The sequence below is a fragment of the Chrysemys picta genome, chromosome 1 (genome assembly GCF_011386835.1).
Source record: "Chrysemys picta bellii isolate R12L10 chromosome 1, ASM1138683v2, whole genome shotgun sequence".
Classification (NCBI taxonomy): Eukaryota; Metazoa; Chordata; order Testudines; family Emydidae; genus Chrysemys; species Chrysemys picta.
Window position 1 is genome coordinate 2,368,278 of NC_088791.1, and position 25,640 is coordinate 2,393,917.

Here is a 25,640-nt window from a genome sequence, read left to right on the forward strand (position 1 = left end):
CAGAGCCCCCAGCCCAGGTAGGAGAGAACACCTGGCCCCACCCCCTCGGGCTCTCACTGGATTTTGGGGCACTCGCCCCGCTCAGCACATGAGGGTCAATCGGGCAGGCTGAGTACGGTTCTGCTGCCCTCGACTCGTACAATGAGGATAACAACATTTCACACCCCTGCGTCCCAGATTAACCCCGAACAGCCCAAACTGAGCACTGTGGCAAAGCAGGTCTGTCCTCCGAGCACCTAGGCAGCCCAGGTGTGTCTGATACAGTCTGCTCCTGAGGTTTGCTCCCCCAGCTCATCCCCCAGGGCAGGGGGGAGCCCATTCAGACCCCGCTCACATACACAGGGCTGATTTTGTCCAGTTTGTGCTAAACCAATGGATTCCTTGAAAGGAGCTGTACTGTGGGGGTCCCATACCCATGTTTTTACCAGAAGGCGCATCTAAACTAACTTCTTCTCTTTCAACCCCCAAAACAGGACAGGCGGGATGAGAGCCCAGGGTGGGACAGAGGGGAGTGGATGAATGGGCCGTGTCTCAGAGGTAACGATGCCCCATGTTTTAACCAGAAGTCCAGGACCCTCCTCATTCTTAATTCATTCCCTTTCTTCCCCTTAAGCGCTGGCTCTGGGGTGCTGAGACTGGAGCCAGGCGACATATGGACTATTCATGCCAGAGTCAGGAACATGAGAAAGGAGACACACACTGAGCTGAATGCTGGAGGGAACGTTTATTATCACGTCACTGTGCTGAGATTGCTGAGAAGAGCAGAGTGTGGGTGTGACAGGGAGAGAAGGGGGCAGAGCAGAGCGGGAGTGACACAGCGTAACACAGCGATGCTTTGCAGAAGGGACTTTGCAGCCGGGGACACAGGATCTGGTCTCCCAGGGGAGCCGGAGGGACCCGATTCACTCACAGCCCATGTCCTGGGAGCCCTCTGGTCCAGGCGACCTGCCTCCCTTAGGGTTTGCGCTTACAAACAAAAGGGAATCTCCTATCACATGAATAATCATCCCATTTATGAAAACCTAGAAAGAAAAACAGAAATGACCCATGGGGTAGGGCAGGCTGGGGCGTTCCTCCTTGTACAGGTTTCAGAGTAGCAGCCGTGTTAGTCTGTATTCGCAAGAAGAACAGGAGTCCTTGTGGCACCTTAGAGACTAACAAATTTATTTGAGCCTAAGCTTTCAGGGGCTACAGCCCACTTCTTCGGAAAATACAGAAGGAAGATATATATATATATATACACAGGGAACATGAAACAATGGGTGTTACCATACACATTATAAGGAGAGTGCTCAGTTAAGGTGAGCTGTTGTCAGCAGGAGAGAAAGATAACTCTTTGTAGTGGTAATGAAAATGGCCCATTTCCAGCACTTGACAAGGAGATATAAGGAACTGTAGGGGGGGAAAGATAAGCATGGAGAAATACTTTTACTTTGTGTAATGGCCCATTCATCCCCCTTACAGTTCCTTATATCTCCTTGTCAAGTGCTGGAAATGGGCCATTTTCATTACCACTACAAACAGTTATCTTTCTCTCCTGCTGACAACAGCTCATCTTAACTGATCACTCTCCTTATAATGTGTATGGTAACACCCATTGTTTCATATTCCCTGTATATATATATATATATATATATATATATATAAGGATAACAAGCCTTGTGGATAAGGGAGAAGCGGTGGATGTGGTATACCTAGACTTTAGTAAGGCATTTGATACGGTCTCGCATGATATTCTTATCAATAAACTAGGCAAATACAATTTAGATGGGGCTACTATAAGGTGGGTGCATAACTGGCTGGATAACCGTACTCAGAGAGTTGTTATTAATGGTTCCCAATCCTGCTGGAAAGGCATAACGAGTGGGGTAAAGCAGGGATCTGTTTTGGGACTGTCTCTGTTCAATATCTTCATCAACGACTTAGATATTGGCATAGAAAGTACGCTTATTAAGTTTGCGGATGATACCAAACTGGGAGGGATTGCAACTGCTTTGGAGGACAGGGTCATAATTCAAAATGATCTGGACAAATTGGAGAAATGGGCTGAGTTAAACAGAATGAAGTTTAACAAAGACAAATGCAAAGTGCTCCACTTAGGAAGGAAAAATCAGTTTCACACATACAGAATGGGAAGAGACTGTCTAGGAAGGAGTACGGCAGAAAGGGATCTAGGGGTTATAGTGGACCACAAGCTAAATATGAGTCAACAGTGTGATGCTGTTGCAAAAAAAGCAAACATGATTCTGGGATGTATTAACAGGTGTGTTGTGAGCAAGACACGAGAAGTCATTCTTCCGCTCTACTCTGCTCTCGTTAGGCCTCAGCTGGAGTATTGTGTCCAGTTCTGGGCATCGCATTTCAAAAAAGATGTGGAGAAATTGGAGAGGGTCCAGAGAAGAGCAACAAGAATGATTAAAGGTCTTGAGAACATGACCTATGAAGGAAGGCTGAAAGAATTGGGTTTGTTTAGTTTGGAAAAGAGAAGAATGAGAGGGGACATGATAGCAGTTTTCAGGTATTTAAAAGGGTGTCATAAGGAGGAGGGAGAAAACTTGTTCACCTTAGCCTCTAAGGATAGAACAAGAAGCAATGGGCTTAAACTGCAGCAAGGGAGGTCTAGGTTGGACATTAGGAGAAAGTTGCTAACTGTCAGGGTGGTTAAACACTGGAATAAATTGCCTAGGGAGGTTGTGGAATCTCCATCTCTGGAGATATTTAAGAGTAGGTTAGATATCAGGGATGATCTAGACAGTATTTGGTCCTGCCATGCAGGCAGGGGACTGGACTCGATGACCTCTCGAGGTCCCTTCCAGTCCTAGAATCTATGACTCTATATATCTTCCTTCTGTATTTTCCACTACATGCATCCGATGAAGTGGGCTGTAGCCCATGAAAACTTATGCTCAAATAAATTTATTAGTCTCTAAGGTGCCACAAGTACTCCTATCCTCCTTGTACAGTGACCCCAACACCGCCCCATTCCGTGCCCCTCGGAGAAGATCCCAGCTCCTGTGCACAGCCCTGAGGAAGAGGAGGGTGGGATGGAGCCCTCAGCACCCCAGATTGGGGCAGCCCCATCCTGCAAAGAGAGGCCGAGGCTCAGTGTGAAAGGGAGACACCTGGTCCAGGTGCTACTGCTCCTACCTCCCCCACCCCACGTGCCCCCCACCCCAGCCAGAGGGCCAAGGAGAGAGCGAGAGCCCTGCCCTGGGACTGGGGGCACCCGCTCAGGAACTGGGCTGCTGCCTCCCTCCCTGCTGAGTGAGCTGCCCCACAGCCAGGCCCCCTCCATGCCCTGCCCGCCTGGGTCTGGCTACACCCATGGGAACATCTGTCCCAGGCAGGGCTCAGCCACCATGCAGAGGGGATGTGTCCCTGCCCCAGGAGTCAGTGTTACCGGCCTGCTGTGCGCGGAGCTGCACGTTCCTCCCTCAGACCCCATTACCCCTCTGCTCTGGGGATGTCCTGGGGCTGGGCTGGGTGGGCTCTGCCCCTCAGCAGCACCCCAGGCCCAGCAGGGAGCTCCGCGGGGGGTATAGGCCGGTCTCAGTGCCCCGTTCCCTTGGGTGTGAGTTTCTGCTGCTGTTTGACTCTATCCCCGTCCAGTGACTGCAGCCCTGGCTGTGCCCATCTGCCGGCATCAGGCCTGACGGACACTGAGCCTGTAACTCAAGACTGTATCATGACGCACACGTACCAGGGGCTGAGTTAAGGTTACATGGGCAGCTTAGTCTCGAACTTCCTTGACTTTGGGACTTTCATGTTCCTTTGACATAATGTTTTGGGTGTAATTTAGGAATAGTTCATAAACGTAACAAAGAATTAATGGTTTAGTAAAATGTTAATCAATTATTACAGAGCCCAGTGCTCAATTGGCTGCTTGTTACCCTAGCGTGTGACTGTCTAACACACCCGGCTCACGGCGGGCCCAGGCCTGTCCCAGTGATAAATGGAACTGGTCTGAGAGCCCCGGCCCTGCCCCTCGCTCCCCCCACCCACTGGCACTGCAGGCCCCACACAGACACCGAACTCAGTGATCAGGGCCAGGCAGGAGATTCGTTGTGGATTTTGCCCCTCTCCTGTTCACAGGTCCGTTCTTATCCATATGCAAAGTATGGAGCTGCGTAGGGCTCCAGCTCCTGCCCCATCTCTTCCCCAGGCCCCCAAACCCTGCCCCACCCCTGCCCTACCCTGATCCACCCCGCCCCAACCCCACCCCTTCCCACGCCTGAGGACTGCAGCAGAGCCGAGCCTGCACTCACCGGCGGCGGGAAGTGCAGGGCTCTGCCATTGAGTGCTGGGGGTTGATTCCCCCCTGCTTCCCAAGCCACACCTCCCACCTACAGAGGCCTGGGGCCCACACCCCCAAAGAGGGGCTGCATAAGGCCCCAGAATAGTTAGGGACAGCCCTGCCTGTTCACAACCTGTCTGCAAAGGAACCCCTCAGATCCACCAACACTGGCTAGTCAAGGGATTCTCAAACTTGGGGTCCTGACCCCCCATGGGGTTGCAAGGTGGTTATATGGGGGTCGCAAGCTGTCAGCTCTGTGGGGTGACAGCCCCAAGTTCCCATTCAATTAAATGACTCCTCTCATTGTGAATGTATAACGGGGGTCACACTGAGAGGCTTGCTGTGCGACAAGGGGCACCAATACAAAAAGGTTGAAAACCACTGGGCTAGTCACTGTCGCCGTCCGGCCTATTTGGATCTTCTTCCCCTCCCCGCTGGCGCTTTTGCTAACGATCCCCTCCCAGTGCCAGTTTCCATCTGTGAATTCAATCTGTGAATGTTCCGAGACTGTGCAGCACTTTCACAAGCAGCCGGCAAGTGTGCGAATGTTAGAACATAAGAGCATAAGAACATAAGAACGGCCGTACCGGGTCAAACCAAAGGTCCATCTAGCCCGGTATCCTGTCTACCAACAGTGGCCAATGCCAGGTGCCCCAGAGGAAGTGAACCTAACAGGTAATGATCAGGTGATCTCTCTCCTGCCATCCATCTCCACCCTCTGGCAAACAGAGGCTAGGGACACCATTCCTTACCCATCCTGGCGAATAGCCATTAATGGACTTAACCTCCATGAATTTATCCAGTTCTCTTTTAAACGCTGTTATAGTCCTAGCCTTCACAACCTCCTCAGGCAAGGAGTTCCACAAGTTGACTGTGTGCTGTGTGAAGAAGAACTTCCTTTTATTTGTTTTAAACCTGCAGCCTATTAATTTCATTTGGTGACCCCTAGTTCTTGTATTATGGGAATAAGTAAATAACTTTTCCTTATCCACTTTCTCCACATCACTCATGATTTTATATATCTCTATCATATCCCCCCTTAGTCTCCTCTTTTCCAAGCTGAAGAGTCCTAGCCTCTTTAATCTCTCCTCATATGGGACTCGTTCCAAACCCCTAATCATTTTAGTTGCCCTTTTCTGAACCTTTTCTAGTGCCAGTATATCTTTTTTGAGATGAGGAGACCACATCTGTACGCAGTATTCGAGATGTGGGCGTACCATCGATTTATATAAGGGTAATAAGATATTCTCAGTCTTATTCTCTATCCCCTTTTTAATGATTCCTAACATCTTGTTTGCTTTTTTGACCGCCTCTGCACACTGCGTGGACATCTTCAGAGAACTATCCACGATGACTCCAAGATCTTTTTCCTGACTTGTTGAGGCTAAATTAGTCCCCATCATATTGTATGTATAGTTGGGGTTATTTTTTCCCATTTGCATTACTTTACATTTATCCACATTAAATTTCGTTTGCCATTTTGTTGCCCAATCACTTAGTTTTGTGAGGTCTTTTTGAAGTTCTTCACAGTCTGATTTGGTCTTAACTATCTTGAGCAGTTTAGTATCATCCGCAAACTTTGCCACCTCACTGTTTACCCCTTTCTCCAGATCATTTCATAGATTCATAGATTCTAGGACTGGAAGGGACCTCGAGAGGTCATTGAGTCCAGCCCCTGCCCGCATGGCAGGACCAAATTCTGTCTAGACCATCCCTGATAGACATTTATCTAACCTACTCTTAAATATCTCCAGAGATGATTATTTATGAATAAGTTGAATAGGATGGGTCCGAGGACTGACCCTTGGGGAATACCACTAGTTACCCCTCTCCATTCTGAGAATTTACCATTAATTCCTACCCTTTGTTCCCTATCCATGAAAGGACCTTCCCTTTTATTCCATGGCACCTTAATTTACATAAGAGCCTTTAGTAAGGGACCTTGTCTAAGGCTTTCTGGAAATCTAAGTACACTATATCCACTGGATCCTCCTTGTCCACATGTTTGTTGACCCCTTCAAAGAACTCTAATAGATTAGTAAGACACGATTTCCCTTTACAGAAACCATGTTGACTTTTGCACAACAATTTATGTTCTTCTACGTGTCTGACAATTTTATTCTTTACCATTGTTTCGACTAATTTGCCCGGTACTGACGTTAGACTTACCGGTCTGTAATTGCCGGGATCACCTCTAGAGCCCTTTTTAGATATTGGCGTTACATTAGCTAACTTCCAGTCATTGGGTACAGAAGCTGATTTAAAGGACAGGTTACAAACCTTAGGCTTGGTCTACACTAAACCCCCAAATCGAACTAAGGTACGCAACTTCAGCTACGTGAATAACGTAGCTGAAGTTCGAAGTACCTTAGTTCGAACTTACCTCGGTCCACACGCAGCAGGCAGGCTCCCCCGTCGACTCCGCGGTACTCCTCTCGCCGAGCTGGAGTACCGCAGTCGACGGCAAGCACTTCCGGGTTCGACTTATCGCGTCCAGACAAGACGCGATAAGTCGAACCCAGAAGTTCGATTGCCAGCCGCCAAACTAGCGGCTGGGTATAGACGTACCCTTAGTTAACAGTTCCGCAACTTCACATTTGAGTTCTTTCAGAACTCTTGGGTGAATGCCGTCTGGTCCCGGTGACTTGTTAATGTTAAGTTTATCAATTAATTTCAAAACCTCCTCTCGTGACACTTCAATCCTTGACAGTTCCTCCGATTTGTTACCTACAAAAGCCGGCTCAGAATCTCCCTAACATCCTCAGTCGTGAGGACTGAAGCAAAGAATCCATTTAGTTTCTCCGTGTGACAATGCGGTTCTGGCGGAACCCAACTGAGAGTGCCAACTCAGGACAAATTGCTCAAATAGGGCAGTTACAGCCCAAGGCTGGGGGTTTTTCCACCTCTAAGGCAAACCAAACCAGCCAGACTAAGAGGACTTCAGTCTCACCCCCACTGGCTAACTGCAAGTCTCACAAGCAATCTCCTTAGATACTCCAGTTTCCCAGTATTACCACCAGTACCACTCGTTATGGGGACAAATGGTTATGAAAACCAATACCCCAGTAAAAGAAAAAGGTTCTCCTGATCCCAAAGGACCAAGCCCCAGACCCAGGTCAATATATAAATCAGATCTTACCCACAAATCACGCTGTTGCCAATCCTTTAGAATCTAAAATCTAAAGGTTTATTCATAAAAGGAAAAAGATAGAGATGAGAGTTAGAATTGGTTAAATGGAATCAATTACATACAGTAATGGCAAAGTTCTTGGTTCAGGCTTGCAGCAGCGATGGAATAAACTGCAGGTTCAAATCAAGTCTCTGGAATACATCCCCCGCTGGGATGGGTCCTCAGTCCTTTGTTCAAAGCTTCAGCTTGTAGCAAAGTTCCTCCAGAGGTAAGAAGCAGGATTGAAGACAAGATGGAGATCAGGCATCAGCCTTATATAGTCTTTTCCAGGTGTAAGAACACCTCTTTGTTCTTACTGCGGAAAATTACAGCAACATGGAGTCTGGAGTCACATGGGCCAGTCCCTGCATACTTTGCTGAGGTACAAGGCGTATCTGCCTTCTCTCAATGGGTCCATTGTATAGCTGATGGTCCTTAATGGGCCATCAAGCAGGCTAGGCAGAGCTAATCTCAGCTTGTCTGGGATGTCACCCAGAAGCATAGCATAAGTTTGCCATACAGACAGTATAGAGCCAATATTCCTAACTTCGACTACAAAACTGATACATACATATAGACAGCATAATCATAACCAGTAAACCATAACCTTGTCCTAGACACCCCATTTGACCCCCTTTATACAAGATTTGGGTGCCACTATAGGACCTTGGTTGCAACAATGATCTATATGGTCCCAGTTTATGTCAATAACGTCACAAGGGGTGGTGAATGTTTGTGTGCATGTGCATATGTCTCTTCTGCCTGTCACTGGAGCAGATACATGAACTGACCCAGGGGAGCTGGTAAGTAGGAGTTTTACCAGGTGAGACAAGGGGTTCTCTCCTGACTGCCCTCCCAGCAGGGAAGAGAGAGGAGTAAGGATCTGCACTCCAGAGCGTGCTGGGGACAGCCTGGATCAGAACCTGTGTGGTCAGAGGGCTGCCAGGGTTCCCCTTGTAGGCGCATGTGGCTCTGATCCACCAACTTACCTGGACGTACTAACACCACACAGTGCTCGTTTTTGTGCGGACTATCAGGTTGCCCTTTATTCCAAACTGTGAAACTGAGCAGGGAATTATCTGACCATCTCCAGGTTTGATCCTGCAGAGACAAAGGAGAGCAGAGCCCCTGTAAAACCCAAGGTTACACAGCTAGAGACGTGCCCCGGAGCCGAGGGGCCATGGGCAGGGCACGGGCAGAGGCTGCCCAGTGACACTGGAGACACTGATCATTGCTATGAAATGTCAGCGCTGACAACCAGGGCTACATTTACTGGCAACTCAAGTTACACCAGGACCTGCCCAAGCCCTCGGAAGCAAGAAAATAGCAAGTGAAGGGAGAGTCTCCGGCACCCCCTGCCCCTGCCACCCCCACATCGCCGAGGGGAGCGCACCCCGACCTGCCCTCAGGTTCCACGTCCATCTCCAGCCCAGCCCGACAGGCAGCACCTGCAGCGTCATCCCACGCGCTGTCCCGCAGCCCCACGCTGATGCCCCCGTTCTCTCTCGTGTGCACAGACCCACGCGACGACGCTCCCAAAGCCCATCCACAGGGGAGTTACTCTGCTCCCCGCTGCAGAGATCACGGTGGTAGGTCTGGGGGACGGGGGCGCTGGATGAAGCTGGGTTCGCACTGTCGGGGATCAGGGGCTGCAGCAGAATTAGTCACCTGGCAACCCAACCAGTGCAGCCAGCCGGCTGCAGGCCACCCGACTGACTGCACCCCCTGCCTGGGCAGGAAGGGCAGCTGGCCGGCTCTTAGCCCAGCAGCTCTCTGGCTGCTCAGTGTGGTCATGCCACAGCCGCGATCCTCCCTGTGCTGCTGCTCCTCGCCGGGCTCCTGTCCTGCTCCAGCCCTGCTCCTCCTCCTGCTCCTGCTTGTTTCCCAGCCTTGCTCCTGCTCATTCCTGGCCGCCTCGGCTTGCTCCTGGTCCCGGCTTCCTGACCCTGCCCCTGGGCTCCGGCTCTGACCCTTGATGTGCCGCCTGGGTCCCCTCCTGGCTCTGACCCTCGGCTTGGCTATTAATTCCTGACTCCGGCTCTGACCCTTGTGTTGGATCCGCTTCCTGCTCCTGCTCCGACCATTGGCCTGACCAGCCACGGCCCCGCCCCTATCGCGTGTTCCCTGGGGCTGTTTGCTGGGGAGGGAAGCAGACGCCGTATGTGCCTGGAGTGGGCTGCCAGCACCTCAGCCGATGGGAAGGAGCCGGGAATGTTGGCGACAATCCCCTTGTTCTGTCCGTGCGTTCAGGGATTCGGGTGGGTCCTGATCCCCCCTTCCCTGTCCCTGAAGGGAGTTCTGGGTTATTAATTCCCCAGGCTTTTGTACGGGGCCGTGTCCCTTGGTGGGCAGCTCCTCAGTGGGCGGGTGCAGGGGGAGCTGCCGAGGGACAGAGGCTGACGCTGCCCCAGGCTGAGTTGACCCCCCGAGGGGTGAAAGGCTGCGACGTGGCCCAGGAGGTCTCTGTCTCTGGCATTTCATCACGGTGAGAAGTGAGGAGCCAAGAGCAGTCGGGCGTGTTTAGCAAGTGACGACAGCCTGTCGGCTGGAGGGAGCCTTGTGCAGGAGTCTGCGCCATCCTTGTGCAAGTCCCACATCACACACACGACCACACACAGTATCCCCACCGGCGTCCTGCCCCGAGTCCATGGGGGAGCAGCAAGTGCTGAGCAGGGCCCCAGGGAGAGACACTAATGAGCCTGTCCTGGAAACGAGCCTCTTTGCTGGACTAGAGACTGGACTGGAGGGCCCACCCACCCTCCCTCCCCCCCGGCACTGGCCTGCAGGGCCCTGACTGGCGACTGGACTGGCCCAGGGGCCAAACAAGAGCCGCGGTTGCTCACTTTGAGCTGTAAGTGATTACGCCTCTGTATCTCGGGGGGATCTGCAACCTCCCCGTTCCCGCCAGCCCCAGTCACTGCCCTTCCCTGAGCCTGTGTCGGGTGGGTATCGGGACCCACCGGGGCTCCCCCTACAGGCCTGGAGCTGAAGCGCCTCTGGCCAGGTGACCCCCCTCACTAAGCCCACCCTGAGGACGAATACACACAGAGCGACAGCACTCCCAGGGCTCTGTGCCCTCGCATTGGTCGCTCTGCCCGTGGGGCTGCCCCTTTCCCTGAGCCCTCGTCGAGACGTCTCGTCTGTGTGGGGCGGGGCTGACTCTCGTGCCGGGCGTGTACGGTCTGAGCACAACGGGCCGGTGTGCTGGGTCCCTGGGCACTAGTGTCACGAATGTGAATATTAATACCAGCAGTTCGTACTCTGCACCGGGCGCTGGGGATCGACCCTGTGACTGGAAACCCAGGCGGTTACAGCCCCTTTTCACCCCGTTCCCATGGAAATCCTGCTCTGGTGGCACCCCCGCCCCAAACAACAACCTCACTGAGCAGAGACACAGAGCCCAGGGGCCTGGGGAGAGGTGAAAGTAAGCCGGTACGGGCCGGTATGGAGGACCGGTAAGAAACTGGAGCATTCTCTCCCTCTCTGACTCCGCCTCCTGGCTCCAGCAATATTGAGAGTTCGGGGGCCCAGTTCCACGAATGTTCGGGGCCGGGTCTCCCGCCGGCCCCACCTCCTGCCCCCCCGCGCCTCCCCTGAGTGTGCCCCGGTCCCCCTTTGCTGCCCCCCTGCACCTCCCTGGGTCCCGGAGCAGAGCCTGTCTCCCCCTTCTCCTGCAGCTCCATGCTGCCTGCCTGCATTAACTGCCGCCGCAGGGTCCTAGTGCCCCCCGCCCACTACTGCCAGGGCAGGCTGCCCCTCCCCCTCAGACCCTTTCGTTTTCTGGTGGGACCCTCCACCAGTACAGCCGCCCCCCCTGCCCACAGTCACCGCTCTTGCCGCACGCTGGGCAAGGGGCAGTCCCATCCCCCACCCCCAGTGAGGGCAGCAGCAGGGGAGGAGGCGCACATGTGATAGCAGCCCCCCCCCGCACGGCACCCACCACAGGGGAGGCGAGGGGGATTCCTGGACCTGAGAGGGGCCCTAGGAGCACGTGCAGTGACAGTGGGGGGGGGGGTGAGTGTGCTGCCGGGGGGGCGGAGAGGGGGGTCCCTACCCCAGAGCTCGCTGCTGCCGGCAGGGAGAGGGCTGGGGGGAGTCTTCCTCTCTGTCTCCAGTCCCAGGGCAGCCTGCCTGCACCCCAAACTCATCCCCAGCCCTGCCCCACCCCAGAGCCCACACCCCCAGCCAGAGCCCTCATCCCCCGCACCCCAACCCTCTGTCCTAGCCCTGAGCCTCTCCAACACCCCAAACCCCTCATCTCCAGCCCCAGCCTGAGCCCTCATCCCCATGCACCCTAACTCTCTGCCTCAGCCCTGAGTCCCCACATCCCCAGCCACACCCCAAATCCACCCACAGCCTCACCCCACAGCCCTCACCCCTTCACCCCGTCCCTCCTCTCCCCCTCTTATCCCCAAACTCCCTCCCAGAATCTGCACCCCCCCTCCCTCTGCAACCCCTCCCATCCCCAAACTACCTCCCAGAGCCTGCACCCTGCACCCCTCCTGCACCCCAGTCCCCTGCCCCAGCCCAGGGCCTGCACCCCAGACCTCCTCCCCCACCCAAACTCCCTCCCAGAGCCTTGGGCAGGTGGGGGGTGGAGTTTGGGGGGGCAGAGTTTGGGCAGGGGCAGGCTCTGGGCACCACCAAAATTTCTACAAACCTGCCATCCCTGCCGGCAAGAGCTGGTGCACCATACCGGGGTGGACTGGCTTCCTGAGGCAGCAATTTAAAGGGCTGGAACCAGGGCCCTTTAAATTGCTGCCAGAGCCCTGGGGTAGCGGCGGTGGGGCTCAGGTGGCGATTTAAAGGGCCCAGGGCTCCTGCCGCCGCTACCACCCCGGGCCCTTTATATCGCCACTGGAGCCCCACTGCCGCTACCCCAGGGCTCCGGGGACAATTTAAAGGGCCTGGGATGGTAGAGGCAGTGGGAGTCTTGGGCCCTTTAAATAGTTCTGGCTATTGAAAGGGTTCAGGGCTCCCGCTGCTGCTACCCTCCAGGGCCCTTTAAATAGCCACCGGAGCCCTGTCGCCACTACCCCAGGGCTCCAGCAGCAGGGCTCCGGAGGCGATTTAAAGGGCTCTGCAGGGTAGCGACAGCCGGAGCCCCGGGGTCCATCAGCAATTTAAAGGGCCCAGGGCTCCGCTGCGGTAGCAGCTACAGCCCTGGGCCCTGATTTAAAGGGCCTGGGGATTTAAAGGCCCCGCCTCTTCCAGTGGAGGCCACGCCTCTTCCGGTGGAGGCCACGCCCTCCTCAGGACTCCGGAGTACCGGCAAGTCCTTTAAGTTACTTTCACCCCTGGGCACAGGGAGGGGCTGCCAGAGGCAGAGCGGGCACCGGGCACTCACATGGTCAGGGTCTGAGAGTCCGATCCAGACGGGACTGTTCTTTGTGAGGCTCCACTTCATATAATTGGTCAGAATATTCTTTTCTTCGGCACTGTGAATGGAGGCGAGATGGGCCCCAGGCCAATGCTGCTGGCAATGAGCCTGGGAGAAGAAAAAACAAAGCTAGTTACCCCCTTCCCGGCACTGCAGGGAGCAGCAGGCGCGAGTCCAGCACTGTTCTGGGCCCTGCCTCCCCCGGGCAGCAAGGGCTGGGAGGGGACAGGACCCCGTGTTAGCGCCTCTCCCCTCCCCAGGACCAATGGGAGGAGCAGGTAGAGCCGCCTCCCTCTCTCCATCCCCCTTCACCTTCCCGGCCCCCACCCCGCTCGGCACAGCCACAGCCACCCTGTGCCCTGCTGGTGTCACCGTATCCCTCCCGCGCCAGCTCCTGGGCTCTGCTGTGAGCACTGGCCTGCCTGGGCCATGGCTCTGCCAGACACACCCGCTGTCATGCTGTGATGGGAGCACAGGTGTGGCTGATGAAGGGCACTGTGCTGACCCCAGGCACTCGGACTCTGCCAGGCGCTCGGCTTGTGCACATGAGCAATTAGCACCACATGACCTCAGTGCAGCCCTGGCCGAGGGGATTTCCTGGCAGCTCTCACAGGGCCCTAGAGCCCGGGCTCCAAACCAAGTCCGGAAGCCTTCACAGCAATGAAACAGGTGTGGCAAGCGGACAGCAGGGCGACTGGCAGAGAGGCTGGTGGCGAGGCCCAGAGCAGAGCCCCACAGAGAAACGCAGCAATCGACCGTTGGGGTGACGAGCGAGTGCCCAAGCAGTGCAGCGTGTAAGGTGCCTCCTTCCCCCCCCACACACAGGGTGGGAGGTGAACTCTGCGGATAAACCTCTGAACTCTGGGGCTGCACTAGCCAAGGACAGCAACTGTGAGTGGGGCACAGAGAAGGGGCGGGAATGTTAAAGGGACATTGGGTTGTTGGACTTAAGAACCTGAGGGGAAAAGGACACCGCCCAACTTACTTGGGGGTGGGTCGTTTGTGTTTATGAACCCTAGTTGTGGTGTTTTCCCAAATTAATGCTGAGTTTTTTCCCTCCTTTTATTAAATGTGTTTTGCTACACTCAGACTCTGTGATTGCGAGAGGGGAAGTACTGCCTCTTAGAGGCACCTGGGCGGTGGTATGTAATTATCCCAGGTCACTGTTTGGGGGCTCGATCCAGTTCTGTGTTGTATTGTTGAAACGGATCCCCTAGATACTGAACCTGGCCCATGTTGCTGCTGGCTTCACCTGGCAGAAAGATTACAAACATAAGAACATTTAACATCCCTGTGGCAGGGGAAACACCACAGCAGCCCAGCAAGGTAGCATTTCATTTCAGAAAGGGGAACTACACAAAAATGAGGGGGTTAGTTAAACAGAAATGAAAAGGTACAGCACAAAAAGGGAAATCCCTGCAAGTGGCATGGAAAATTTTTAAAGACACCATAATAGAGACTCAACTTAAATGTATCCCCCATATTAAAAAACAAAGTAAGAGAAGCAAAAAAGTGCCACCGTGGCTAAACAACAAAGGAAAAGAACCAGTGAGAGGCAAAAAGGCATCATTTAAAGAGTGAAAGGTACATCCAATTTTCAAAGTAGATCAGAAGCAGGAAGACTGGTAAACAACCTGTGGGGCCACTGGATGATCAAGATGCTAAAGGAGCACACAAGGACAATAAGGCCATTGCAGAGAAGCTAAATTAATTCTTTGCATCAGTCTTCACTGCTGAGGATGTGAGGGAGATTCCCAAACCTGAGCCATTCTTTTTAGGTGACAAATCTGAGGAACTATCACAAATTAAGGTATCATTAGAGGAAGTTTTGGAACAAATTGATAAATGAAGCAATAAGTCACCAGGACCAGATGGTATTCACCCAAGAGTTCTAAAGGGACTCAAATGTAAAATTGAAGAACTACTAACTGTGGTATGTAACCTATCATTTCAATCAGCTTCTGTACCAGAGGCAATCCTTGCAATTACAGGCCACTAAGCCTAACTTCAGTACTGGGCAAACTGGTTGAAATTATAATAAAGAAAACAATTGTCCGACACATAGATGAACATAATTTGTTGGGGAAGAGTCACCATGGTTTCTGTAGAAGGAAATCATACCTCACCAATCTACTAGAATTCTTTGAAGAGGTCAACAAGCATGCAGACAAGGGTGATCCAGTGGGTCTAGTGTACATGGATATTCAGAAAGCCTTTGACAAGGTCCCTCACCAAAGGCTCTTAAGCAAAGTAAGCTGTCATGGGATAAGAGGGAAGGTTCTCCCATGGATCGGTAACTGGTTAAAAGATAGGAAACAAAGGGTAGGAATAAATGGTCAGTTTTCAGAATGGAGAGAGGTAGGTAGTCGTGTCTCCCAGGGGTCTGTTCTGGGACCAGTCCTATTCAACATATTCATAAATGATCTGGAAAAAGGGGTAAACAGTGAGGTGACAAAATTTGCAGATGATACAAAACTAATCAAGATAGTTAAGTGTGAAGCAGGCTGTGAAGAGTTACAAAGGTTTCTCACAAAACTGGGTGACTGGACAATAAAATGGCAGATGAAATTCAATGTGGATAAATATAAAGTAATGCACATTGGAAAACATAATCCCAACTACACATATAAAATAATGGGGTCTAAATTACCTGTTACCACTCAAGAAAGATCTTGGAGTCATTGTGGATAGTTCTCTGAAAACATCCACTCAATGTGCAGCGGCAGTCAAAAAAGTGAACAGAATGTTGGGCATCATTAAGAAAGGGATAGATAAGATAGAAAATATCATGTTGTCTCTATATAAATCCATAGTACACCCACATCTTGCATACTGCGTGCAGATGTGGTCGCCCCATCTCAAAAAAGATATATTGTAACTGGAAAAGGTACAGAGAATGGCAATAAGAATGATTAGGGGTATGGAACAGCTTCCGTATGAGAAGAGATTAATAAGACTGGGACTTTTCAGCTTGGAAAAGAGGCAACTGAGTGGAGATATGAGAGAGGTCTATAAAATCATGCAGAGAAAGTAAATAAGGAAGCATTATTTACCCCTCATTACACAGGAACTAGGGGTCATGAAATGAAATTAATAGGCAGCAGGTTTAAAACAAACAAAAGGAAGTATTCTTCACATAATGCACAGTCAACCTGTGGAACTCTTTGCTAGAGGATGATGTGAAGGCCAAGACTATAACAGGGTTCAAACAAGAACTGGATAAATTCATGGAGGATCGGTCCATCAATGGCTATTAGCCAAGATGGGCAGGGAGAGTGTCCCTAGCCTCTGTTTGCCAGAAACTGGGAATGGGTGACAGGGGATGGATCACTTGATAATTGACCTGTTCTGTTCGTTCCCATTGGGGCACCTCTGAAGCACCCAGCATTGGCTACTGTTGGAAGGCAGGATACTGGGCTAGATGGACCATTGGTCTCACTCAGTATGGCTGTTCCTATGCACACAGGGCCCCATCACCACCCTCATATCCTATGCAGTGACTCCCTGGCCACATGCCAGCCAGCAATGGGGATCGAACTGGAGACCTTCAGGACAGCCCTGCCACCGGAGCTAAGGGCTCTGCTTTGGTAACACCGAGTAAGGAGCAGGCCCTTCTGGAGCCGGCTGCTAGAGGGAGACATGACCCCACCTGGGCCCAGGCCGTCCCTGGCAGACACAGCGCATGACAAGCGCGTTGGGTCCAGAGGAGATCGTACCCCACCGGGGGCTACGTTTACATTGTATTCTGCTCCCCAGCCTGACCAGGATAGGTTGTTCCCTCACAGCCTGTTCCCAGGGCTCTGTCTGGGGCAGTGTGAAATGTGCAGCCCTCGGCTCCCACCAAGGATTGCCAGGTGTTCAGTTTTTTAACCAGAACACCCGGTCGGAAAGGGACCCTGGCGGTTCCGGTTGGCACCGCCAACAAGGCCGTTAAAAGTCCAGTCAGCAGCACAGCGTGGGCCCAGGGTTAAGGCAGGCTTCCTACCTGCCCTGACTCCATATGGCTACCGGAAGCAGCTGCCAGGTCCCTGCAGCCCCTAGGCACATGGGCAGCCAGGGAGGCTCCACGTGCTGCCTCCTCCCTGAGTGCCGGTTCCACAGCTCCCATTGGCTAGGAACTGCATCCAATGGGAGCTGTGGGGCAGAACGTACGGGCACAAGGGCAGCGCGCTGAGCCTCCCTGGCCACCCATATGTGTAGGGGCTGCAGGGACCTGGGGGCCAATTTCTGGGAGCTGCAGTAAGCAGCTATGTCAGGATCCCATACCCCAAACTCTCTCCCACACCCCAATCCCCTGCCCCGGTCCTGAGTCTCTTTCTGCACCCAATCTCCCTCCTGGACCCCACACCCTGCACACACCCCAACCCCTTGCCCAGCCCTGAACCCCCTCCTGCACCCCAAAACTCTCATCCCTGGCCCCACCCCAGAACCACCCCCCTGCCAGAGCCCTGACCCCACCCCAACCCTTGCCCAAGCCCATAGCTCTCTGCAGCACCCCAAACCCCTCATCCCCAGCCCCACCCGAGAGCCCACACCTCTGGAGAGAGAGCGCATCATCTCCCGCACTCCAAACCCATCATCCCCATCTCCACCGCAGAGTCCACACCCCCAGCCCAGAGCCCATACCCCCCTGCACCCCAACCCCCTCCCCCAGCCCAAAGGCTCTCCCACACCCCAAATCCCTCATCCCTGGGCCCACCCCAGAGCCTGCACTCCCAGCCAGAGCCCTCACACACACACACCAACCCTTTGTCCCAGCCTGGTGAGAGTGAGTGAGGGTGGGGGAGAGTGACAGAGGAAGGGGGGATGGAGCGAGGGGGGGGGCCTCGGAGAAGGGGCAGGGCAGGGGTTTGCACTTAGAAAGTTGGCAACCCTACCCCCACCCCTCCTACTGGAATGGATTACCCAGACGGCCCAGCTCACTTACTCTGATATTCACCCTAAACCGCCCCATCCCCGCAGCCTCCAGCTCCATCCCAGCGCCGCTGAGCCCCGCTGCCCCCAGCCTCTCACCTCAGCCTCCAGCCAGTTTTTCTCTTGGGGGACGTATTGATAGCAGCTGTCATGGAAGGGTAGCCAGCACCCGGGACAGGACACACCCTGTACCCCTGCAGAGAGAGGGGGCCGGGGGGCAATGGTGGGGACAGGACACCGCGGTTAGAGGCTGTTTCAGAGGCATAACATGGGACCCCGTTTGGGGCTGTGTCTGGCTGGCAGGACCCTCCAGGCCCTGGCACTGCAGGAAGAAGCTGGGTTTGCCCAGACCCCACATCGGCAGAACGGGGCCCCTGGAACCCAGCCCTGAGCAGGGATCCCAGCCGGGCAGGGCCTCTGGGTCGCTATGGGGCAGGGGCTCCTTTCCCTATGACTCCTTGCGGGGAGGAAGGAGCCAGTGCACTGTGGGGTGGCTGATAGACTCTCCCTGCCCCTGCCACTGCCCCTGCCCCAGGGAGCCCCATGGACTCCAAGGCTCGGGAAAGGGGGGAAATATGGAGCTGCCAGCCACAGTGGTCCCCATTCAGCTGCAGCCCTCGGGCAGAGGGAATTCCTGCCACCCTGAGCTTCTCCCCGACTCCCCCTGGGCCATGCGGGACAGTGGGGCCAGGGAACCTGGCAGTGGGGCAGGAAGGGAACACCCAGGGCAAGTGGTGAAGCTGGGGGAGCAATGGGGTTGGCACAGACTGGGACGAGAGGAAATCGGGAGCGGGGCCCAGTTCTGGATGGGAGGATCTGGGGGACTGAAGGAGGAGGGAAGGGAGAGAGGTGCCCAGGGAGATGGGGCATAAAGGGGGGAATAGCAGGGATCTGTGGGGCTGGGGCGAAGGAGAAGGGAACACTGTGCAGGCTCTGCCCTTCTCAGGGCTGGGGGCACAGAGGGACGGGGTGAGGCCGTGTCCCAGCAGGGGGAGGGAATGGGACAGTCTGAGGAGAAAGGCACAGTGTGCAGGGAATGGGGCAGCCCAGCCGGGATCAGAGGCTCGATGGGGGAGAAGCTGGGGTTGGAGCGGAGCCAGGACCAGCCCTTGGAGAGGGACCCCGCGGGGACACGACTGGCCAGTGGGAGGGGAACACGGGAGGGTGGGATGGGAGCCTGGAGCTGACGGGGGCTGAGCGCCTGTTGCACAGGAACTGGCCCCACCCAATCCTCCTGGGAAGAGCCGATCCTGGGGAGCCTTTCCCCCACCTTCTCTCACCCGCTCCCTGGGGAGGGGCTGCAGGGACTCGGCTCTCCACAGAGCAGTGACCCCCAGATGAGGGAAATTAATTCACTCCCAATTCCCAGTATGGCAACCAGCACCCAGGGGCTCCAGCTCCGAGGGGCCAGGCAGGGACTCACCTGCCAGTGAGGGGTTAAAGATCAGGCAGCCGAGGAGGCAGAGGCTGAAGTAGGCGACTGGCCCCATCTTCTCTCTTCTCCTGGGGGGAAAACACACCAGGGAGATGGGGACACTCTTGAGAGTCTGAGACACTCTTCGAAGCAGCCCCCTTCTCTAAAGGGGCATTTCCCAGGGGGAGGCCCTTCATTGCAGGGGCTGTTTGCTAAAGGGCCTGGCTGGGCTGTAAGGGCCCCGAGGGGGATCCTGTCCCCCAACCCTGGGGCACCAAACTCGGGGCTCATCTCCCTGGGTCCGAAGGGCCCTTCCTCTTCCACCCCTCACTGTCCAGTTCTGTCCTGTGCCCCAGGGACAGAACTGGACACCCAGCAGGGAGCCAGGTCCCAGCTCCTCAGTGGCTGGGCTCTGCAAGCAGCATCTCCAGGGACTCCCCAAATCAGGGCTGCAGGTGGGGAGAAGGGGGGGGTTAGCAGGGAGGCCATGGTCACTCAGTTGGGACCTGGGTCCCAGGCAACAGGGTCCCATTTGCAGAGCAAAGCAGTTCTCAGAAGGGGCATTTGCCATCTCCCACTTTCCCTGTTTCTCCCAATTCTGGGGCTGGCAATTCTCCACGGTAGCCACCTACATGGAACTTGGAGGGAGGGCACAGGTGGCAGGGGGGAGAGTTTGGAAGAGGCACCAGTGCCACCAGGATGGAGGCCAGTCTGTGTGTACATGGCTGGAATGCCAGCTGCAGGTGCAGCACTTCTGCAATCGTTCTCAGACTAGAGACCAAGTTAGTGTTAGAAACTTGGAGTCCTCTCGTGTTATCACCCAGCACCTGGTACATGAAACACCCACTGACCCCACCCCGGGGCCTTTCCCCGCTAACAGGTGTTTGAATCACACTCATATTTCCAGCTCCAGGGAGATTGTGTGTCTGGAAAGCCAACACTGTGTGGTTCGGGTGCGGGGGAGTGGAGGGATTATAGTTACTGCAGCCCATGGTGGGGGCTGGGACCCCCGTTGCACCATTATTGCAAGAATGGGGCGAATGGGGGAGCCGCCCTGCACAGTGATGATCCAGCAGAGACTGGACACAGACTGGAGGCTGGGCCCAGCTCCCGGAGGGGCAGAGCGCTGGGCACAGCTCCGCAGGGCGTTAGGGTGCCGCGTGCAGGGCTGTGCGGGGTGGGAGGAAGGGGTGAGACAGAGACGGCCCCAGGGTCGGGGGACACACACAGGACAAGCTTGGCCACCCACCCCCGTAACAGATCAGCTGCCGCCAGCCCCCCAGCGCAGGAGGAGGAAGAAGCTGGAGGAAGCCAGGGTCTCACCTGATTGTCTCGCTGGGTAGCTGCTCCGGTGCTAGGCCAGTCCAAGTGCAGCCTGCATGGGACACTGGCCGGACACGGGGCATTTATAGACCAGTGCGGGGAGGGGACCAGGTGTCAACACTGAACATGCAGATCTGTGCTGATGGCAGCTACAATCATTTAACGCCCAGGCAAACAGTGATAAGAGGAGCCAGGACCCGGCCACCAGCCGGGCTGTGAGCAGGAGGAAGCGTTTGTCAGGGCTGAGATAACAGATACAAAATGAAAGCTATTTCCTCCCCCCTGTCTGTCAGCGCTGAGATGAGTGTGGCTGTGGGGAGCCATCGTGCCCTGGCCCTGACTGGCCCAACTGCTCACGTCCATCTTGTCCCATGGCCCCCATCAGTGCAGGGTAAAATGGCAACTTTCCCCATACCCGGCCCTCAAGCCCGGGGAGCACTCGGCCCATCACGCGCCCTGTGCTTGGCTCGTCAGCGCCCTGACCTGGGTGTTGTCATTTACACCTGTGCAACGAGCCTGGGAAATGCACCATCCTCCCTGGGCGGCGATTTACACGTTCCGGGCTCTGGTGTCAATGGTGACGTATGGAGCCGGGACAATCAGGCCCATGGCAATTGGACTATAACTTGAGGGCGCTGCCTGTGGCCGAGGTATTGGGCCTGTTGTGGGCTGCCCACGCTCCCCCCTGTCTGTCTCTGCTGCATTTCAAGGGAGCCCATAACCCTGGTATGTAGGTGCTGACTGTGGGCCAATGAAAACTGTGTCAGACTTGCCCCCAAAGTGACTCTGTTCTCACATGTCTGTGGTTTGGCTGCTTGTATCTGGGGCTAGTGAGACAGTTTAAAGGCCGGGCACAGCACAGACCCTGTGAATTCATGACACCTGGTAACTTCCCTCATCTCATTTCCAAGCACCAGCTGACTCCTACTGTGAATTTTATGCATAGATTGCAAGGCCAGGAGGGACCATTGTGATCATCTGGTCTGACCCCCTCCCGCCCCCCCGTAAAACACAGGCCAGAGACCTGCCCCACAATAGTGCCTACAGCAGAGCTTTTGAAAAACATCCAGTGTTGATTTTAAAATTGCCCTTGGTGGAGAATCCACCACGACCCTGGGGAAGTTGTTCCAGTTACTCTCACTGGGAAAAATGTCTGCCTCATTTCCAGTCGGAATTGGTCTAGCTTCAGCTCCCAGCCATTGGACCGTGTTACACCTTTGCCTGCTAGATTGGGGAGCCCATTGCTAAATATCTGTCCCCATGTAGGTATTTATAGACTGGAATCAAGTCGCCCCTTAACCTTTTCTTTGCTGAGCTGAACAGATTGAGCTCCCTGCGTTTGTCACTCTAAGGCAGTGTGATAGACCCAGGCCCGTTGGGAACAGCAGAGTAGCAGAAGGGAGATATACCGGCCACTGGATACGCAGTTTTCTGTTCCCTGAGTGACCAGAGCAGGGGCTGCTCCGGGCTAATGAGAACACCTGACTCCAATTAACCTGCTAAGAGTCAGGTGAGGCAGTTAAGCACCTGACTCGAATTAAGGCCCCTCTGATGCTATAAAAGGGCTCACACCAGTCAGGCCAAAGGGAGCCAGGTGAGAGGAAGTGTGCGCAAGAAGCTGAGAGTGAGTAGGTGTGCTGCTGGAGGACTGAGAAGTACAAGTATTATCAGACATCAGGCGGAAGGTCTGGTGTTGGGAGGAGGCCATGGGGAAGTAGTTCAGGGAGTTGTAGGTGTCGTGCAACTGTACCAGGAGGCCCTCTAGACAGCTGCAGTCCACAGGGCCCTGGCCTGGAACCCGGAGTAGAGGGCAGGCCTGGGTTCCCCCAAAACCTCCCAACTCCTGATCAAACACAGGAGGAATTTACCTGGACTCTGGCTTCTACAAGAAGGAAAGGTCTCTGGACTGTTTCCCGACCCACAGGTGTATCTGTGAGGCGAGCAAATCTGCCAATAAGCGCAGGGCCCACCAAGGTAGAGGAGGAACTTTGCCACAGAAGGTTTTCTAATCCTTTAATCCTTCTCGTGGCTCTTCTCTGACCCCTCTCCAAATTATCAATATCCTTCCTGAACTGTAGACACCAGAACAGGGCACAGGATTCCACCACCAGTTGTACCACTGCCAAACACAGAGGTAAAATAACCTCTCTGCTCTTGTGACGAAGTGGGATTCTTCTTAATGTAGGGGTGTCTCAGTTTCCCCTATGAATTTCCTAAGTCTCTAGGTAGTGGGATAAGGGGGTGTAATTGTTGCAGAGCAAAGGTCCAGTGCACATAAATGGCCGACACTATCTCCTGGCAACTAATGGCCGGGGCCCTTCCCCCCTGCAAGGTGATAGCTAAAAGTGTTGGAGACCAAAGAGATCAGGTGACCTCCTGGACCAGGAGAGGAACAAAACCCAGAGGAGGAGGGGCTGGAGGGGGAGTTAGTTTTGGAGCTATCTGGGGATGAGGGGTGAGTGCAGACATGAGTGTCTGGCTCCCTGCCCCCCAGAATGGACCCGGCTGAGGGGTCCCGTTCGCTGGACCTACAAGCTCTGTTTTAGACCGTGTTCCTGTCATCTAATAAACCTCTGTTTTATTGGCTGGCTGAGAGTCACGTCTGACTGCGAAGTGGGGGTGCAGGACCCTGTGGCTTCCCCAGGACCCCACCTGGGCGGACTCGCTGTGGGAAGCGCACGGAGGGGCAGAGGATGCTGAATGCTCCAAAGTTAGACCCAGGAAGGTGAAGCCGTGTGAGCTTCTTGCCCTGAAGACAGTCTCTCACAGAGAGGAGACTTCACCAGAGTCCGGACTGGCTTCATAGGGAGCAGTTCCAGAGCATCACCGGGGATTCCATGACAGCTCCTATTTGAGATTCTGGTTTTTAAACCCCAGGTTAACATTAGTCGTTTTGGTCACAGCGTTGCGCTGGGAGCTCATCTTCAGCTGGTTATCCACCCCCACATATTTTACAGAGTCCCTGGTACCCAAAATAGAGGCCCCCATCCTGTAAGTCTGGCCTGTGTTCTTTGTACCCAGATGTCTGTGTCACGGAGTGTGAGGGGACACCAGGCCCTGCACCCCCGGCTTCCTGCGATTCACCATGACTCTCAGCCAGCCAGTAAAGCAGCAGGTTTATTTAGACGACAGGAACACAGTTCAAGACAGGTCTTGAGGGTACAGACAACAGGACCCCCCCATCTTGGGGTCCCAGAGGCACCACAGCCCCATTGGGGGGGTCAGAGTCCCATCTGGGCTCCCCTCCATTACCCCAGCCAGCTCCTGCAAACTCCAACTCCCTCCAGCATCTCTCACCCAGCCTCCCTCCAGCTCCTCACCCAGCCTTTGTCCAGTTTCCCGGACAGAGGTGTCACCTGGCTCCAACACCCCTTCCTGTGTTCTCACGTTACATGCTCAGGTATCTTCCCTCAAGGCCAGTCTCCCATCCCCCAATGCAGACCGTCCTAGCCAACCTCCCCTGCCTTCCCAGCCAGCACTCCCCACTCAGCATTCAAAGACCACAGTAAGAACAGTCCCAGTTCGTCACAGTCTGCATTTACATTTAGCCATACTGAGACACAAATTGTTTGCTGCACCCAGTTTACCAGGAGATCCAGATTGCTCTCCATCAGTAACCTGCCCTCTTCATTATTTACCACTCCCCCAAACTTTGTACCACCTGCAAAGTTAGAATCATAGAAGATTAGGGTTGGAAGAGACCTCAGGAGGTCATCTAGTCCCACCCCCTGCTCAAAGCAGGACCAATCCCCAACTAAATCATCCCAGCCAGTGCATTGTCAAGCCTGACCTTAAAAACCTCTAAGGAAGGAGATTCCACCACCTCCCTAGGTAACCCATTCCAGTGCCTCACCACCCTCCTAGTGAAATAGTTTTTCCTAATATCCAACCTAAACCTCCCCCACTGCAACTTGAGACCATTACTCCTTGTTCTGTCATCTGCCACCACTGAGAACAGCTCCATCCTCTTTGGAACCCCCCTTGAAGTAGTTTAAGGCTGCTATCAAATCCACCCTCACTCTTTTCTTCTGCAGACTAAATAACCCCAGTTCCCTCAGCCTCTCCTCATAAGTCATGTGCTCCAGCCCCCTGATCATTTTCGTTGCCCTCTGCTGGACTCTCTCCAATTTGTCCACATCCTTCTTGTAGTGGGGGGCCCAAAACTGGGTGAAATACTCCAGATGTGGCCTCACCAGTGCCGAATAGAGGGGAATAATCACTTCCCTCGACCTGCTGGCAATGATCCTATTAATACAGCCCAATATGCCGTTGGCCTTCTTGGCAACGATGGCACACTGCTGACTCATATCCAGCTTCTCATCCACTGTAATCCCCAAGTCCTTTTCTGCAGAACTGCTGCCTAGCCAGTCGGTCCCCAGTCTGTAGCAGTGCATGGGATTCTTCTGTCCTCAGTGCAGGACTCTGCACCTTTCCTTGTTGAACCTCATTAGATTTCTTTTGGCCCAATCCTCTAATTTGTCTAGGTCTCTCTGTATCCGATCCCTACCCTCCAGCGTACCCACCACTCCTCCTAGTTTAGTGTCACCTGCAAACTTGCTGAGAGTGCAATCCATGCCATCCTTCAGATCATTAATGAAAATATTGAACAAAACCAGCCCCAGGACCGACCCTTGGGGCACTCCGCTTGATACCGGCTGCCAACTAGACATGGAGCCATTGATCACTACCCGTTGAGCCCGATGATCTAGCCAGCTTTCTATCCACCTTATAGTCCATTCATCCAGCCCATACTTCTTTAACTTGCTGGCAAGAATACTGTGGGAGACCGTATCAAAAGCTTTGCTAAAGTCAAGGAATAACACATCCACTGCTTTTCCCTCATCCACAGACCCAGTTATCGCCTCATAGAAGGCAATTAGGTTAGTCAGGCATGACTTGCCCTTGGTGAATCCATGCTGACTGTTTCTGATCACCTTCCTCTCCTCCAAGTGCTTCGAAATGGTTTCCTTGAAGACCTGCTCCATGATTTTTCCAGGGTCTGAGGTGAGGCTGACCGGTCTGTAGTTCCCTAGAGTCTCCTTCTTCCCTTTTTTAAAGATGGGCACTGTTTGCCCTTTTCCAGTCATCCGGGACCTCCCCCGATTGCCAGGAGTTTTCAAAGATAATAGCCAATGGCTCTGCAATC

At 54.2% G+C, this 25,640-nt stretch overlaps 1 protein-coding gene across 1 annotated transcript; it reads right to left on the bottom strand.

Moving 5' to 3' along the window:
• Positions 1 to 705: 705 nt before the first annotated feature.
• Positions 706 to 20,702, bottom strand: LOC101946291 (C-type lectin-like). The gene is made up of 6 exons (XM_065593773.1): positions 20,495 to 20,702; positions 19,181 to 19,260; positions 17,857 to 17,951; positions 12,811 to 12,951; positions 8,453 to 8,564; positions 706 to 1,022 (listed from the first exon to the last, which is right to left on the bottom strand). The coding sequence occupies exons 1-6, from the start codon at positions 20,575 to 20,577 to the stop codon at positions 955 to 957; spliced, it is 579 nt and encodes a 192-aa protein (XP_065449845.1). The 5' UTR covers positions 20,578 to 20,702; the 3' UTR covers positions 706 to 954.
• Between the last annotated feature and the right edge of the window lie 4,938 nt (positions 20,703 to 25,640).